At 47.4% G+C, this 16758-nt stretch overlaps 1 protein-coding gene and 1 long non-coding RNA gene across 5 annotated transcripts in view; one reads left to right on the top strand and one right to left on the bottom strand.

The window, feature by feature from the left end:
• Positions 1-1886: 1886 nt before the first annotated feature.
• Positions 1887-11050, bottom strand: FZD4 (frizzled class receptor 4). Of its 2 annotated transcripts, none has more exons than XM_001489804.7 (2): positions 10386-11050; positions 1887-8299 (listed from the first exon to the last, which is right to left on the bottom strand). In XM_001489804.7, the coding sequence occupies exons 1-2, from the start codon at positions 10668-10670 to the stop codon at positions 6971-6973; spliced, it is 1614 nt and encodes a 537-aa protein (XP_001489854.1). In that variant the 5' UTR covers positions 10671-11050; the 3' UTR covers positions 1887-6970. The 2 variants fall into 2 exon arrangements, with proteins under 2 accessions (XP_001489854.1, XP_070129332.1); XM_070273231.1 differs by lacking the exon at positions 10386-11050 and adding an exon at positions 9941-10084.
• Positions 11051-11140: 90 nt separating this feature from the next.
• LOC138925026 (uncharacterized) overlaps positions 11141-16758 on the top strand; it is a 58097-nt gene continuing 52479 nt past the window's right edge. For 2 of the 3 annotated variants that reach the window (XR_011440657.1, XR_011440658.1), the window contains exons 1-2: positions 11141-11275; positions 15185-15347. This is a non-coding gene — a long non-coding RNA (uncharacterized lncRNA). Of the gene's footprint in view, positions 11276-15184; positions 15348-15432; positions 16165-16758 lie in introns of those variants that run through there. The other variant, XR_011440659.1, reaches the window with a different exon arrangement.

The raw sequence follows: 16758 nt of genomic DNA, 5'->3' as shown, positions 1-16758 counted from the left end.
GGGGTGGGTGGGCGGGAGACCAGCCAAGACCAGTTCAAATCAGTTGAGTGTCAGGGATCATGGGGTTTATTCTAGAGGTGTCCAGTTTACAGATAAAGAAACTTACCAGAGTGATTATGCTACATAATCCTTAAACAACAGAAGCTCGTGGCCAGGTCTCCTTATTGAGAGAGTTGCCTGCTGAAACATTCACCCATTCCCAGGGAACTATTTGCGGTAGTTACATAAATCAGAGGAATAGAGCTCGCTAATAGAGTATTAGTTTGCTAGGGCTGCCCTAACAAACTAAGGGCTTCAGATGCAGAAATTTATTCTCACACAGCTCTGGAGGCTAGAGGTCCGAAATCAAAGTTTTGGCAAGGTTGGTTCCTATTGGAGGCCACTCTCCCAGCTTCAAAAGGTTGACAGCAATCCTTGCTGTTTCTTGCCTGTCCTGCAGCTGCATCACTCTAATCTCTGCCTCTGCCTTCACATGGGTCCTCTCTCTGTGTCTGTGTCCAAAATTCCCTCTTACTATAAGGACACCAGTCATTGCATTAGCGCCCACCCTAATCGAGTATGAGCTCACCTCAACTAGAGTATGTCTACAAAGAACCTACTTCCAAATAAGTCCACATTCACAGGTATGCGGGGTTAGGACTTCCAACACACCCTGTTGGAAGAACACTATACACCCACGACTGAGTGTGAAACAAAAACAAACCCCTGGGCTAAGCCTGAGAAGACCTGGCTGTCCAACCTGCCACCTCCCCATTGGGTTACCATGGGCGGGTCCCTCTCCCTCTCTGTTTCAGTTCTCTCTAAACAATGCTTGCCCTGCTTCCTTGAGAGATGCCATGAGAATAAAATGAAGTCATGTTAATAAAAGTATGTTCTATACTGACAGTGTTCCTACAAGTGCAAGGGATGATTATGAATTCTCTCCAGATTGCGTTGACTTTTCCCTAACTTCATAACTACTTAATTAGTAGGTAATGAAATGAGAAACACAGCCTGTCTCATAGGGAAGAAAATTTAAATTACACGGCTCCCTTCAGTTATGGTTTGAGATAAGTATAACAGCCACCTGCAGTGAAGGAGACTGGTATTGCAGATCCCTGTTCCCGGGGCTCTTTACTCACACCCAAACAGGGGAGTAGTCAGGTGAAACACACAGGTGGAAAGCATTTTAGAGGCAAACCCAGAGAGCCGATGTTCTCCTCTGGGACAGTGGCTCCCCTCCCCTCTGTGTCTGTGTGGTCCATAATATTATTTGCTCCCATGACAATGTCCAGATAATGGCTTTGAATTTGCTTTGTCTGATGACTTTTTTGGATATGGAGACACAGACCATCCAACTTAGAAAATTAGCTAAAGAACCCATTTTCCTGGCTGACTGATGCAACATACTCCCATGTTTATTACACAAAACAGAACTACCGTGGACCAGAAAAAAAATTTTAATTAAAATCTGAAGTCAAAAAAGAAAAGCCCCCTTTCCCGTTTTTAAGAGGTCTGAAGCTCTAGCAGCAATAGGAAAACTTTTATAGGCCACCAGATTAAGTCAAAGGGACATGGAAGGTGTATAAAAACAGCCACACATACTGGAAATACCAAAAGGAGGTGTCATGGGCTGACAGCTTGAGAACTATAGTGACATCCAAGCATCGTGTGACCACTTGAGTGTCACTGATGACCACAGTGGTGATAAATTCTGTTGACCTTGGACCTCGGGGGTTTGCTGACCCAGGAGAAATCCCACAGGGGAAAAATAGCACCAGCAAAAAAGAAACAAAGAGGCTCTCAGAAAAAGACTCTCCCTCTGCCCTGTGAACTGAATTCTGTATTTCTCACTGCTTCCCAGGGGCTATCACACACCTTCAGGAATACGCCAAATCACACACCACTTAATAAACAAAACTTTATTTTCCTTTAATACAAAAATTAAATAGCAAAGTTTATTTTTTTGTACAGTGATAAATTAGAAATTTACAGTACAGACATCGATGCAGACGTACGTTTGCACATCCTTAAAAGCGGGGACCATCTCCTTTGACGTTCAGCAACTCGCTCAGGGCGTGTGTAGCAGGGGTTTGCCTGGTACCTCTATGTCAAACATCTGAAAGTCCCCCAGATTGGCCTCAAGGTGGCTGGGGCTGCGGGGTGGCAAAGGGATTCAAGGAAAGGCCACAGAGCACTAGCTCGAGTGCTGCGTGAGCAGGCTGAGTCACATTTTACCTTTTCACAGATCACACCTGATATTTATTCCACTTTTCCTACAAAGAGCTCAAGGGGCCTTCATCCTCAGACCTTCTGAAGTCTCACAACATCCCTGTGAGGTAGGAAAAAATTCAGAACCACCTAGACGCTCCACTGGGAGAGTCCTAGAAGGCAGCACCCACCTACCCCGCCACAGAGCCCACGGCCAAGCCTGGGCCTGAGCCCATCAGCGGGACGTGGAAAGGTGCATAACCTGGGAGAGAAGATGGACCCAGCCTTCAGGGGGTGAGCTGCTCCTGCCTCTTCTCCGAGGCCTTCTGGGATGACAGTGGTCATGTACTGAATATCGTAGGAGATCAGGGAGCTACAAAATCTTGGAGGACATGGCTCATATAGGACCCCAAACAGATCCTCTACCAATTGCCTGGGTGAATACTGGGAATTTGCTGGTACAAAGAAGAAGGGAAATAAGGTAAATCAGAAACAGAAACAGGCTACTCTCGGGTAACGGGGCTTACCAAGGGGAAGAGGCCTATCTGGGGAGCTGGGGTTACCTCCCTCCTAGTAATGTCCATCTGGCCGTCACTGCACATGTGCGTGGCAAGAGGCAGCAGCAGAGCTCTGACCAGCCCACAGCGAAACAAAATCCATTACTGAAGGCTCTGGTATCTGATCCTCGGTGGGAGCAAAATGCTCTCCTAGGAGTTTCCAAGATCCACGATGTAGGCCCAGAAGAAAAATGATAACCTGGGTCCTTTGCCAGACATAATACAAACCCAGACAGAGACTCTGAACCGAAACACAATAAAGGAACAAAAAGAACTGTCAGAGTCCAGTGACTCGACATAATTGGCTGCAATAGCAACTCTCTCCAGTCGCCTCCCTCACAGAATGCAATTCAGGATGTGGATCGATTTGGGGGCTCTCTTCCCTAACTGCTGCTGTGGCCACCTCACCAGAAGCCAAAGATAGCACCAACCTGATGAAATCCCCTTAAATTGAGTCTGTCCTCCAGGGCTGGGGCTGTCAAGTCCCTCTTTGGGTCCTCAGGACCCAGCTTGGTTCTCAGCATAGTAAGCACTGAATTCAGCAAACAGGAAGCTGAGAAGGGCCAGAGAGGACAGAGCCGTATGTGTTGGTAAAGTCAGAATTCAGAACCTAGATACAGAAGTTTCCCAGATTCCAGGTTTAGGGATGCAAGTGAGGGGCTGACCAGGGAAAAGAAAGTCAGAGAGCATCTCAAGAAAATAAAGTGTCACCCCTTCTCCATTTTCAGGTCCCTGAGCAAGCTGCCAGCTGAGAAGCCATCACAGAGATCAGGAAACAGCTCTCCATAGAGGAAAAAGGATCCTAACCAGATGGTTCAGGCCACTTCCACCCTGCCCCATGTTCCTCTGCCCTGAGCTGTGGCCTTTATGAAGGAGGAGAAAGGAGTTTTGCCAGAGAGGAGATGCACAGAGATATCTGTGGGCCTGTTGGATGAAATCTCTGGAGGCCAAGGGACTGTAGGAAGCTACAATCAGACCTACTTTTTCCAGATTTCAGAGAAAGAAAAACAACCCTAACCTTTTCCCTAGCAAGATGCTGTCCATGAATTCACCTGTACAAGTCACATGGTACACCCAAGACCTGAACTGGCTTCCCCTATAGTCATATTAGATGTGGGAGCTCATGTCCTTATAGCTAATTTTCATAGTCTGCCTAGGAGATTTCACAGAGACTGTCACGAAGCAGAGCTGATGCTTTCGCCAAAACCCCTGTAATTGATTTGCAGGGAATCCTGGGAAGGGATGAGAGATGCATTAAAGGTAGAAAGACCCAGGAAGAGGTTTATGGGATGGAGCCAGCGAAACAGATGGCTATTCGGAGGCCCCTGCTCCTTCTCAAAACTAAGAGCAGAGTTCAGCAGACCCAGAAGCATGCCCAGCCTAGGGGAGTCAGAAGAACAGAGCTCATCCTCCGTGACATTCCCTAAGGTGCCGGACACAGGGCTTTATACACAGTTGGCACTCAATAAATGTGCTGATAATTAACTTTTTTTAAAAAAACAAATACTAACTTAAGAGGTGATGGAGTTGCTTCAAGGTAATTGGTAACTGACTCCTCAGCCACAAAGCTCCTTTCCTGAAACCATAAACACTCCCCATTGTCCAGAATCTGAAAGGAAAGGCCTCTAACCTGGGACATTGCTAAGGCTACTAATCCAGTCTGCACCCACAGCCACTTCTGATCATATAGACTTTCCCCTGAGAAGGCAAGAGATATGTGGAAGAAACACAGTAAAATCCAGAAAGTTGTCAGGGCACCAGCTCCAGACTCAGGTAGCCAGGGTCACCCAAGTCCTTTTATTGTTATTATTATTATTTCATCATTCACGAATATGGAGCACCTACCCTGTTCCTGGACCCTCTGCTAGGTGCTGCCTTGGTCACACAATCACTGAGACATTACAAAGAAAATGGCATTACAAACCCCTGCGCTCTAACAGCAAGGCCAGTGCCCTGCTGCACAGTCCTTCCTCCCTTTCCTGGGCCAGAGTTCTGCACAACTCCCCAGACGCTAGAGCGGAGCGTGAGTAAGGGCAGGCTCTGCCCCTGGGTGCACGCTCCGGGGCCCTGGCCAGCTATGGGAACTGTCTGCAAGCAGCACGGGGAGTTCACATTTTACATTTCATGGGCAATGGAGTCTCAGATGGAGTTCAACTGGTCCTGCAGGGGATGGTTTCTAATGCTCCTGGAGTGCTGACAGAGTCCAGCCAAGGTACTCAGGCTCGGCACACACAGCAGGGGCCACCCGTGTCCACCTAGTGTCTGTCTCCAAAGCCCCCAGGCTTTCCAAGACACGCAACAGATCTCACATGCATCTTCATCTGAGAGAGCTCAAGAACCACGCAAAAACAGGGGAAAGAAGGGAAATGTCAAACCAGGGGCGTAAAGCTCAAATAAACAAAAAAAGACATGCTTACTTCCAGAATTTGACCATCTATTTGGAATCATGAGACCCTAGAAATGTTTTTCCACAAACAAATGTGATAAAAGAGCTTTCCTACCTGTTTTAAAAAGTTGGGGGGGGGGGAACGGGGGAGCATGAATAAATAAATAAATGAGTCATTGCAACGCAGTTACTGAAGCAAAGACAGGTATGAGCTACAGAGAGAGCAACCTGTGACATCGTCAACAATTTGTCCCAGAGATCTGGTGATTAGAAGGCCTAAGGCAGGTTAAGGAAAAGGTTACAATTTTAAAAGAACTGCAACTTTTGAGAGGCTGCTAGGGGGTACCCCCTTGTGAGGAACATAAAGCATAAATTTTAAAAGCTCTGGATACCTCCTCAAAAGGCAATTAAGACCTGTGCTGTTAGAGTTTGCAGTTCATTTCATATGGGCTACACTTTATTCCCTACTAACCAATCAAGCTCCTGGCTGGCATTCTGGAGATTCATTAAGCACCATATAAATACTCCAGGCCACACGGCCTCCAATGAAATCTTATAAGGAGCCTTTGCCAATTACTAGGAAACAATTATGCACCAAGTAGTTGGATCAGCTGTCCTTAGTTCCCTCTGCAAAATTGAAAAAGTCTCCATTGTGCTAAGTAGACCAGACTCTGATAACATTCTTATGCTAAAGCAAAAAAAGGCACTATCATTCTGAGAATGCAAGTTGACCATAGTTTTAAAGTCAGTTGAGTATACTATTATGTCATGGTCCAAGAATGTGCTTTTAATTGTAACTGACACACACAAATTACACAGTTAATCTGCGTGAATGCAAAGTTGCCAAGAAACTTAACATTTTAGCTCTTCCAGACTGGCGTCTGCATAGATGCAATCATACAAAGTAAAATATATTAAGTCTGCATTGCTCAATGCAATAGGTCTCTGGGGTTGGTAAGGTAAGTCAACTTGATAAATCTCATTTTCCTCTGAGTTAAGTGATTGTCAGAAAGTGAATCACCCTTCCTTTTCCCCTCATGAGGCATGCTGCAGTGCAAAAATTCCTATAAAAATACCTATTTTGAGTCATTAATATAAAATGAAAAAAACAGCAGCAGCCTAGAACAGAGATGTTGAAATTTAAGAGGAAGAGAGAGAAGAAAAACCCACTGGATACCTTACGTGTGTTTGAACAGTACTTTTGTTTGTTCAAACAATTCTGTTTTATGACAAAGGCACTGAAAGATTCTGACACCACCTCTTGGGAGAGCAGTCCACGAAGTTCTAAACAGCAGACAGTGCACCACCGAAAATGTTTATGTTAGATCAGCCAAACTGTAAAACTCTTGTAACACTTCTCTGAACCCAGCGTTTCCAGTGTTTATAGATTGCTTTGCTATCTGAAAGACCCAGTTAGTATTTAAAATTTTAAAGGGTTAAAAAAGTTAATCTTTCTCCCTGCAAGTTACCTACTCACAGCTCAAATCCCACCCTGCAGGAAAAGCAGCATCGCCCTGGACCTCCTGGAATCTAGGCAGGACCTCCACACTCCAAGCTGCGACCTGCTAAAGTGATCAATGTTTTGATTTTTCACAGCTTTGAAAGCCTCTAACTGGCTTTTCCATTTTGGATCATTCCAAAGTCTGCAGCAAAATCATTAGTTTTATGATGCTGGGGTTGGGGGGCAGGGGGAGAGTGGCGGTGGGTTACAGGGGTCACTTAAGTGTTGCTAGTTTGTTCAAACTGAGATTCATTGCATGAAACTTTTAGTAGCATTTGCACTGAAATGCTGGCATTCTCTCCTTCAAAATATGGAAGGCGTGGAGGCTGGCTAGCCTTATACCACAGTTTCATTGCCTTTCCCAGGCTTCACCCAACCATTCCCTCTCTTTTCTCTCTTTACCTTCCCAGAATTCACCAATCTGTTGGAACACTTCTGCCACGTGTGAAGAGTTTTGGCAGACCAAATCCACATGCCTGAGGTGATGCCCACCAGCAAAGACATAAAAATTTTCAACATTTCAACCGCCATATTGGAGTCATCTGCGGAATACCGGAAGACCGCCCAGTTGGAGATTTCGTAGAAATAACAGGCAATCACACAGGTTGCAGGAACCGTGTACAGGACTGAGAAGACCCCAATCTTGACCATCAGCCTTTCCAACTTGTCTGTCTTTGTCCCATCCTTTTGAAGATTCGACCGAATTTTGAACAAGGCCACCAAACCCGCAGCAATGAACAAAGTTCCAATTACCAAGTAAGTGAAGAGGGGAGCTACCACAAAGCCCGTGAGGGCATCAAGGTTTTGGTTCCCGACATAGCACAGGCCAGTCAATTCATCGGCATCCACCAGTCTCATAATCAAGATGACGATGGTTTTCACTGCAGGGATGGCCCAAGCTGCAATGTGGAAATAAGAGCTGTGCATTTCAATGGCTTCATGACCCCATTTGAGTCCCGCTGCCAAAAACCAAGTGAGCGTCAGAATAACCCACCAGATGGAACTGGCCATTCCAAAAAAGTACATCAGCAAGAAAATGATTGCACATCCTGTGTTCTTAAGTCCTTCTTGGATGAGAACAGGTTCTGCTGCCTCTTCAAAATCGCAGGATATCCTTTCCCGGCCTACAGTCAGCCTGACAATATAAGCAATGCTATAAATATTATAGCACATACTGAGAAATATGATAGGGCGCTCAGGGTAGGAAAACCTGGAAGAATCGATGAGGAAGGTCAGCACTGTGAAGGCGGTGGAGATGAAGCACAGGCTGGCCCACACGGCCATCCAGATATCGGTGAACTCCTTGGCAGAGCGGCTGTATAAACCAGCATCATAGCCACACTTGAGAACGCAGTTCAGGCTCCTTTTCACCCAGATGTACTGATCGGAATTGGTTCCCACGGAATGGCACTCTTCCCCAGGCTGGACGGGGGTTTTGTGAGGTAACGGCACCTCCTCATCACCGGGCCCTTCCATGCACATGTGGTTGTGGTCATTCTGGGGTGGGAATTTGCTGCAGTTCAGGCTCTCCGGCCAGGCGAACCCAAATTCCTTCAGGACAGGTTCACAGCGTCTCTTGACTGAAAGGCACATGCCGCCGCACGGGCCGATGGGGATGTTGATCTTCTCTGTGCACATTGGCACATAAACCGAACAAAGGAAGAACTGCAAAAGTCATGAAATGAACAAAGAAAACAATGACTTGGAAGTCTGACCAAACACTTGCACAAAGCTGAGCTGAATGCTTCCAAACTACGTATCTACTTTTAAACCAGCCTGTAGGGAGTCCGACTGTTTACTGTGACCCCAAACACCGGTGCCCAATAATCCATCACTTACACACTTTCTTCTTTTGGTTCTAGTAATCCTTTCCAGGAGAACATAAATAAATAAATACATAAAAAGGACCTGAAGAATTACATAATCCCTTTCTGCACAACACTTAAGGAAATAAACCTTAAAAAACTGACTTTGCGTCTCCCTCCCCTTTCAGCTACTATTTGAAGGAGCTGAACAGACTAATTAAACGACTGAGTCATTTCGGTGATGAGGTGATTTATTTTTATCCCCATTTCTTTATCACCGTAAGAAAAAAATGTAGATCCAGGTTTTCTCCTGTTAATATTCTCTCTTTTCTCTACTTTATCCCCTAAAATTATTTTTTAATCAGTCCCATATTGCAAGAGAAAATGTCCTAATTGAGACTCTGTTAGACCTAAGGATGGGAGGCAGGTTGAGGTCTCTGGACACCAGGGGCTCATTTGGCCAGGTTTTCTGAATGAAGCACAATAGGAAAATATAAATGTTAAGTCCTTGAAACTGCAAGACCAGCAGGGGAGAGTCCAGTTGCTGTCCTCAATTCCTCCAGCATTGATAAACACTCTGCTTGGCTCCGGACAGATGTTGTCTATGAAGTCTAGAGTTACAAGTAACTATTTTCCAGTATGTAAAGGGATCCACTCCTGTCCTTCAAAACAGCTTGGCTGCTTCCCCAGGATACATGTAATTAAAAATATAGATCCCTGGAAAAGCTGTTTCTCCAACAAAACTGCCACTGATGTCAGGACATGTGCTGCTTCCAAACTGAGAGCAAGAGGATCATTTCTTAAGCTTTTATAACCTAGTTCTAAAGTTCTGAAACTTCCAAAGGGACAGTTCACCGGCAACAGGTCTAATCCCAACCATCTTTCTGAAACCACAATCCAACTTTTAAAATGACCTATGTAAAAACATACACCTAGGAAGGAAGCTGCCTGCCTGCTTCTTATCTTTAGAAGTTAACAACCAGAACTGGGGATTTCTGAAGCTTTTAGCCTAGACAACTATCTTCTATTTTTTCCCCCAATTCTCTCTTTTCTAAATTTCTAAAAATCACTCATAGTTTCACTAACCCAAACACAACCACTGTTAAACTTTTCAAATTTCCTTTCAGTTTTTTTTAATGAATTGCTGTTTTTGTAAGATTATAATCACCCTGTATATGCAAATTCTTTCTTCACTTATTGTAGGATGAACATTTTCTCTATCATTACATAGGTTTTAAAATTTTTAATGACTGCAAAAAATAATAATAATCTTCCAATATACAAACTACCTTCCTGGACCTTGACCATAAACATCACCTTTTTCCCAAACTGTGTTTGCTCTCCCTCCAAGCAACAAAACCTGCCTTCAACCCCGAGGATAAGAAGGAACCCAAGCCAACTCGACCATTCCTTCCTGCATGACCTCCAAAATCATGCGGGACGAGGTGAAGAGGGGCCATTCCGCAGAAAATGAGGCAGTCGTTTTCATTTAACAACCCACCCAAAAATATGGGAGAGAAAGGAGGTCGATGAGGCAGGAGAAGTTCTCATCTTCTTATCTCGCCTTCCAAGTCTTAGCTACAGCTGGTTGCCCGGCCGGGAACTCGCCTACCGAGCAGCGGGGGCCAGAATCCTTGGCAAAGATAACCCTCAGCTCCACTGGGGTTAGGGGCTTGGCCAGACACGGGTGGGCAGGGGAGAAAACGGAAGGGCGGGTGTACGAGTGGGTTCTTTCGCAGGCCAGATGCCTTACACAACGTTTTGGCTTCCAGTCCCTGAGAAGGGACAGAAAAGTGGGGGTGGGGATGGAAATCACTTTTCCAGGACAATTATACCCTTTAGCCTAGGAAGGGGGCAGGGGGCTCGACTTGGCAAGGCTTTCACGGAGTTCGTTTGGGGCGTCCCCGCCCATGGGGTCCCGCCAGGGGTGGGGGTGGGGTGCCCACCTGCAGCTGGCTGGAGCAGCCGTACTGGATGAGAGGCGTGAAAGTTGTCAGCTGCAGCTCGGCGTCCGTCTGAAGCTCGTGCCCCACCAGGTTGGGCATCTTGGTCACGTTGTAGCCCAGGTTCTGGCACATGGAGATGCGGATGGGGTCGCAGCGCCGCTCCTCCTCGTCCCCGAAGCCCCGCGCCGGCCCCAGGAGTAGCAACAGCAACAGCAGCAGCCGCAGACTGACACCGATGCCCCCAGGCGCCCCCGGGACGCTCGGCCCCGCGCCCCGCCAGGCCATGGCCAGGGCCGGGGGCAGCAGCGGCGGCGGCGGGGGTTGCTCCAGCAGACACCCCCAGTTTGCACGGGGGTGTTGGCTGCCCGCGCTGCTCCCAGCTCCGGGGAAGGGAGTGTGATAAGGCACCAAGGGCGACGAGGAGGCAGCGGCGGGCTCTCCGGCAGCTGCGCGCGACTGTGTGGGATATTAGACGCCCCGGGCTCGGGCCGAAGGACAGACTGCGAGGGTCATGGCTGCAGGCGGCGAGCCCCAACCCCGAACCGATCGCGTCCACCCTGTGTCTCCGCGGAGCCCGCCAGCACCCAGCGCAGCACCACTCGCACCGCCCGAGCCCTCCGCGGCGCTGGAGGTTCGCTGGGCGGGGGCGGGGCGGGACGGACAGCGAGCCCCTCCAATGGCCGGGCGCGGTGGACAGCGAGGGGCGGGGCCGCTCTGCCGCTGGAAGGGTCAGGCCCCACCCGCCGGCCCCCCTCCTCCGTCCCTCCCCGGCGCGCCCCGCCCCGCTTCCCGGCTCTCACTTTCCTCCACCCGGTTCGCGGCGCTCAGGGGCCAGGCGGGGATAGAGCCGAGTTGCTCCGGCCGAGCCAGCCTGCCCCCTCCTCTCTCAGGTGAGAAGTGCTCCCAGATCACTCGGCTCCCTTCCCTTTGCTTCTTCCAGCTGTCACCTCGGTCCCTGGCCCCCTCCCTAGGCAGAGAAACGTACACAAAGAACACGGGATTTGGATTTACAAAGATTGTGGCTTTAAATCCCGGCTGTGTGACCTTGAGCAAATTGCTCAACCTCTCGGCGTCAATTTCCTCATCCGTAAAGTGACTTGGGAGGATTAGAGATAATGCGTAAAACACTTAGCGCCGTGCCTGGTACAGCGTGAGCTCGCTGCTATTTTCACTCCTAACTTGCTCGGCTGGGAGCCCGGCCCCCTCTCCCCGCCCCCAGACTCGGCCCGACCTGCGCCCGGGAGCTGCCCGTCTCCAGCCGCGAGTGGGGGAGGCGCCCCGGAGCAGCCCAGCCGCCGACGGTCTCGCGCTCCGATTTCCTCACCGTATGAAATGAAATTCCACAGGGGGATTCGAAAGGAAATGAGACCGGGACGCTCCGTGCTTCTCGGCCCGCCGCCCTTCCTGTCTCGGGGACACGGTTTCTAAATAAGGTTGGGAGGGTGAGAGGGCGGGAGGGGAGAGGCTTGACCTGTGCACCGGGGGCGAAGAAGGCGCGCAACCAGCGGGCTCCCCTCCCCCAGCTGCCAGGCGCCCCTCCCGTGCAGCCAGCATCTCTTCCTAACTTACTTTGCTTCTGCTTAGGGTCCTGGGGATGTGGGGATCCTGCGACCCGTCTTTTGCTGCAACTCTCCCCTCTCTCATTCCCAGCAAGCTCCCCCACCCCTCCCCCTCCCCCACCCCTCGGACGGAGTTTTGTGCCAGTGCACCCTCTTCGCTTTCCACTTGGGCCGGTGAAACCCTCAGCAGGTGGATTCCTAAACTATCTGTTGCTTGACTGTGGTCAGGCTGCTGTGCCTCTCTGAGCCTCAAATTGGCCATCTGTAAAATAAGGAAGTTTATGTCTAGCCTACACGGTTGGCCTAAGAGTTAAATGAGAATGCCGGTAAATCATTTAGCACAGCGTCTGGCACATTCTAAGTGCGGAAAAACTTGGTTATTGTCGTTGTGGGACAACCTCCTACTTTTCAGCCTGGTGCCAAAGACATCTCCTGCAGCCCAAGTCTCAGGATCTGGGTAAAGAGCTGTCTACTCTCTTCCTGAGACTTTTTGTCCAACACTTGCCACTGTTTTCCTGGGGCTTGATGACAGGGACCAAGTTTTTATGCATGTTTGTATCTTCCCATTTCAGCCAAGTTTGGCATTAGGCAGAGGCTGGATACAAGTTAGAAGGACATCTGTATCACTCACGTAGTGCTTATATTCTGTCTTGTATTTTTAGTTTTCTTATACTGGCAACTAGGCTTGGCTGAGGGCAAGAATGGAATGAACTTTTTTTGGTAATTTGGCTCTGTGCCTAGAACTGTGTTGGGCACAAAGAAGCCACATTGTCTCCAGCCATCATCATAACCTCCCAGGAAAAGAGGCTCTATTAGCCCCTTAAAGAGATGGAGAAACTGAGGTTGGAACCAGAGCGATAATTAGAAAGGAAACACCAACCAAACCAGGGCCCAAAGGAGGCCTTTCAAAGATAGAGGGCAGGGTTATTTCACCAGAAAAGTTCCCAGCTGGAAATCTACACACTCAGCAGTAGGGTTGAATCTTCTGTATCTCTGTGCTGAGTCATGCATGAGACTCTTGGCCTACAAAGATAAATAAATGATCAGATGAATGAAATCAAATGAATAGATGATCCCCACCCTCTCGGAAATCACAGGAGGAGACAAAGAATAAACAGACAACTATAACTCAGTGTGGTAAGTGCACAGAGAGAGAATTGTGGGTAAATTGAAGGTAGAGGTGGCTGAGTTTGGAGGGCTGCTCCAACGGGATGACCTGCAGGATTCTGAGCTACTCAAGAAAGCAAAATTAATGTGCAGTGGGCACTTCTAGGGCACTTGCAGGGAGGGGAGGGGGCGTGCTTTGTGCTAAAGATATGTGTCCATGGTTTATTAAACAGTGAACTCCATGAGGTCAAGGAGCAGGAGCTGTCCCTTGCACAGGACCTGGCACACAGAGGGAAGACCATTAGTGTTGGCTGAAGGAGTACTATTATCCAATCAATAACAAATAACTCATATGGAGCCCTTACTCTGTGCCAGATACTGTGTTACGTGCTTTACATGCATTATCACATTTATCTCATGCAACACCTTGAGAAAACTGATGTTCTGAAAGGTGAAGCAATTTGCCCAAGATCACACAGTAAGTGACAGAGAAGGATTCAGAGGCATGTCTGCCTGGCCCAAAAGTCTGTGCATGGTATTGCTCTCACAGAGGAAACTGCTTGACACTCAGTCTAATCCTTAGTTAAAGATGACCCTTTTGTGATCTGGAGCTCTTATTCCCAGTCCTGGCATCCCCTGCCTCAGCTTGCTTGAAGCAGCTGTCTCCTTTGAGAACACTTGAAGAAGCCCCTTGCCCGTCAGAAGCTTTTCCTGTCAACAGCTTTTCTTTCCCGGCATGGAACTCATCGCAGGTATTTTCCAAAAAAGAAAGCCAGAGGAATCACATTTCAGTCTGAATGTGGAAAGAAAACAAAGACCACAACTTAGAGCTAAGTCTGAATGGCCTGGAGCCCCTCAGCCTCCCTCTCCCAGAGTGGTTTACACAGGCACCAGTCTGCTCCTGGTGACAGGCCTGGCATGTTTGTCTTTGTTGCAGAAAACACGTCCCTGAGGCAATTCCAGGCAGAGGTCTGTCCACCCTGTAACATGCAGAGCGTTTAGGAGAGGAGTCGAAGATAGGGACACGTGAAGACGACCTTCCGTTAACCTAAAGGGCAGGCCAGGGACCCCTAGTGGCTCTGGCTCGAGTGCCTGAGCACCTTCCTCTGGCCTCTCTCTGAGAGTAAAGATCCAGGCACTTTGGAGCTGCAGCAAACATAACTTCAGCAGGCTGCTGGGCAGTTGCTGGGCTCTCCATTTGCATCTAATGAGAGGCTGGGTTCTAATTAACTCCTGTGATGTGTTAATTTTTCAACCTGACATTTTCTGCTCTAATAGATTCTTGTAATGGTTCCTAAATTAAAGGCTGCATTTGAAGACTAGTGTTTAGGTTAAAATCCACCACCTAGGGGGGTGGGGGGCCGTAAACATCCTTTCCCTCCTGAGGAAAACCTCTCATTTGCAGTTCTTTGCTAACCCAATTAAGTGCTGAAGTAGTCACCCCAGAGCCTGCTTTTTATTTCCTGCGAAACAATCCAACTAATCCATATTCAGTAGCTTCCAAGAAAAGTCTTATTCCAACCACTCATGAAGAAACCAGCTTCTTTGAATCTGGACAGAACGTTTAGAACTCACAAAGAGTTGTCTTGATAGAAAATGTAAGAAAGTGGTTCATTATCCTGTTTGGTTTTTGAGGGGAAAATTCGCTGAGACTTAAACCTCATAAAGATTGGGAATTTACGGTGGAATGATGGAAGCATCGGGAGAATCCATGCTGTATCCCATTAGCTTCTAGATAGTCTGGCTGCTCCATCTTCCCCTGCACCCAAACTAGTTATAAAATAAAAATATGGGAAATGAGTAAAGCAGAAGGGAACACTAGTCTTGCTCCAAGTTGAGGAATCAGAGGCCCCGAGAGGTTAAGTAACAGCTCCTAGGTGGCAGAGCCAAACTCCCTTCTTCTTATCCATTGCATCACCAGCCAGCAGAGAAGAATCAAGTCACCACAGAGCTCTTGCATGTCAAGGAATCAAAGCCCTGTTGTTCTTCCTACCAAGCATAAGATGGTACATAGGACATTCTTATTTGTTGGTGGTGATGGTTTAACGTACAAATGGGCAACCAAGAACCTTTGCAGAAGGCCAAAAATAATGCAAACACGCTTTGTACCTCTACAATCTCGTTTCATTTCAGTATTCATCAGTCAAGCCATTTAACAAATCTTCAGTGATGGGTTATTGTGTACTTGTCACTCCCATGGAAGGAGGTATGCGGACATATAAAAGGTGGTCCCTGCTTTCAAGGAGCTTGCGGTCGCATTGGAGGAGATTAAGACATGAGACCAAGCATGGAACAGGTAATTTATGGTTAAGTACTTTTTCTTGAGCTCCCTTACTGTATTATAAGTTTGGTTTTTTTGTTTTCTTTGGTCTCCTTCACAGCCCTCTGAAGTGAGAGGCTGTGTCTTCTCCACTGTGTTCCTGAACAGCAAAGAAAAAGACTGCCTGACCCATAGAAGGCATTCAGTAGATACTTGTTGAATAAATAAAGGAATGGTTCAGGCTATAAGTGCTCCAGTTCTTCAGAAAAAGAGAGCATCATGTGCTACGTTGTAAGAAACCACCCAAATACAACCTATCTGGTTCCAGGATGATAATCAAGTCTAGTCTATAAGCCACTTCTACAGAACAGCTTTCGGCTTTCTTCTGAACTTGGACATTTTGCTGATCATTTATCTTCTTTTTCTATTTTACTGAGCTGATTCTTAAATTTTTTAACGAAGAAAAATGTCTTGACCAAAATTGTTGTTTGATTCAGAAGCCTGTTTCTCTATTTCATGAATCAGCCCAAGACATTTCCTTATCACTGTTCACTGGCTAGTCTCACCATTCATCTCATTATTATCAGCTGAAGCCATTAGGAATTGTATCTGCCACAAGACAGGTGGTAATCAGGACTCTCAAGCTAGGGAGTTATAAGTCAGGGGATCACTTGTAAATGGTAAGTTTGTAGAAAAATTGGAATGTGAGCTTAGCTATAAGGAATGTGTGAGTTTCCAAGAGACTTGGAAAAACATGAAAAGGAAGGCATGTGTAATAATTTTCTCATAGGCAGTACTCTGATCAGTTGACAGAAGAGAAATGAACACAAATAAAAATGATGCTAAATAATAACCAAATGGTGAACTAGCCACCTTCTGTGGATTAGCGTGAACTAGACTAGACAAAGTCCTAGGTAGTGGTTTTAAAATATAGCCTCAAATTCATCAATGTTCCTCCCATTGAAAGGTAGAGTTTATGCTTCCTCTTCTTGAATCTGGGAGGACTTGTGACTTCTTCAGCCAACAGAGTATGGTATCAGTGACACTAAGTGACTTCCAAAGCTACGTCATAAAAGGTCATGCAGTTTCTCCCTTATTTGCTGGGAAATTCGCTTTGGAGCTCTGAGCAGCCTTGTAAGTCATCCAGCTACCTTGAGACTGCCGTGCAGGAGAGGCCACATGTAGGCTTTCTGGTTAATAGTCCCGGATGAGCCCGTCCTTCAGCCATCCCAGCTGAAGTGCCAGAAGTGTGAATGAAGAAGCCATTTGGGAAGTGAATTCTCTGGCCCCAGCTGTTCCTACCCCCAGCTATTTGAGTCATCCCAGCCCAGACATTGTGGGGCATAGAAGAACCATCCTTGCTGTGCCCTTTCCAAGTTCCTCACACAAAATCCACAATGGTTATTGTTTTATGCCAATCTCAGTACATTTGGGCTGCTATGACAAA

Source organism: Equus caballus, chromosome 7 (assembly GCF_041296265.1).
Source record: "Equus caballus isolate H_3958 breed thoroughbred chromosome 7, TB-T2T, whole genome shotgun sequence".
NCBI classification, from domain to species: Eukaryota; Metazoa; Chordata; class Mammalia; order Perissodactyla; family Equidae; genus Equus; species Equus caballus.
This window is presented reverse-complemented; position numbering and strand designations above follow the sequence as displayed.

Bases quoted from the DNA above. Each gene is read 5' to 3' on its own strand.
- FZD4 (XM_001489804.7), bottom strand. From the start codon at position 10,670: ATGGCCTGGCGGGGCGCGGGGCCGAGCGTCCCGGGGGCGCCTGGGGGC. The intron at 8,300-10,385 runs GTGGGCACCCCA...TGACTTTTGCAG, and splicing joins GCTGCTCCAGCCAGCTGCAG to TTCTTCCTTTGTTCGGTTTA.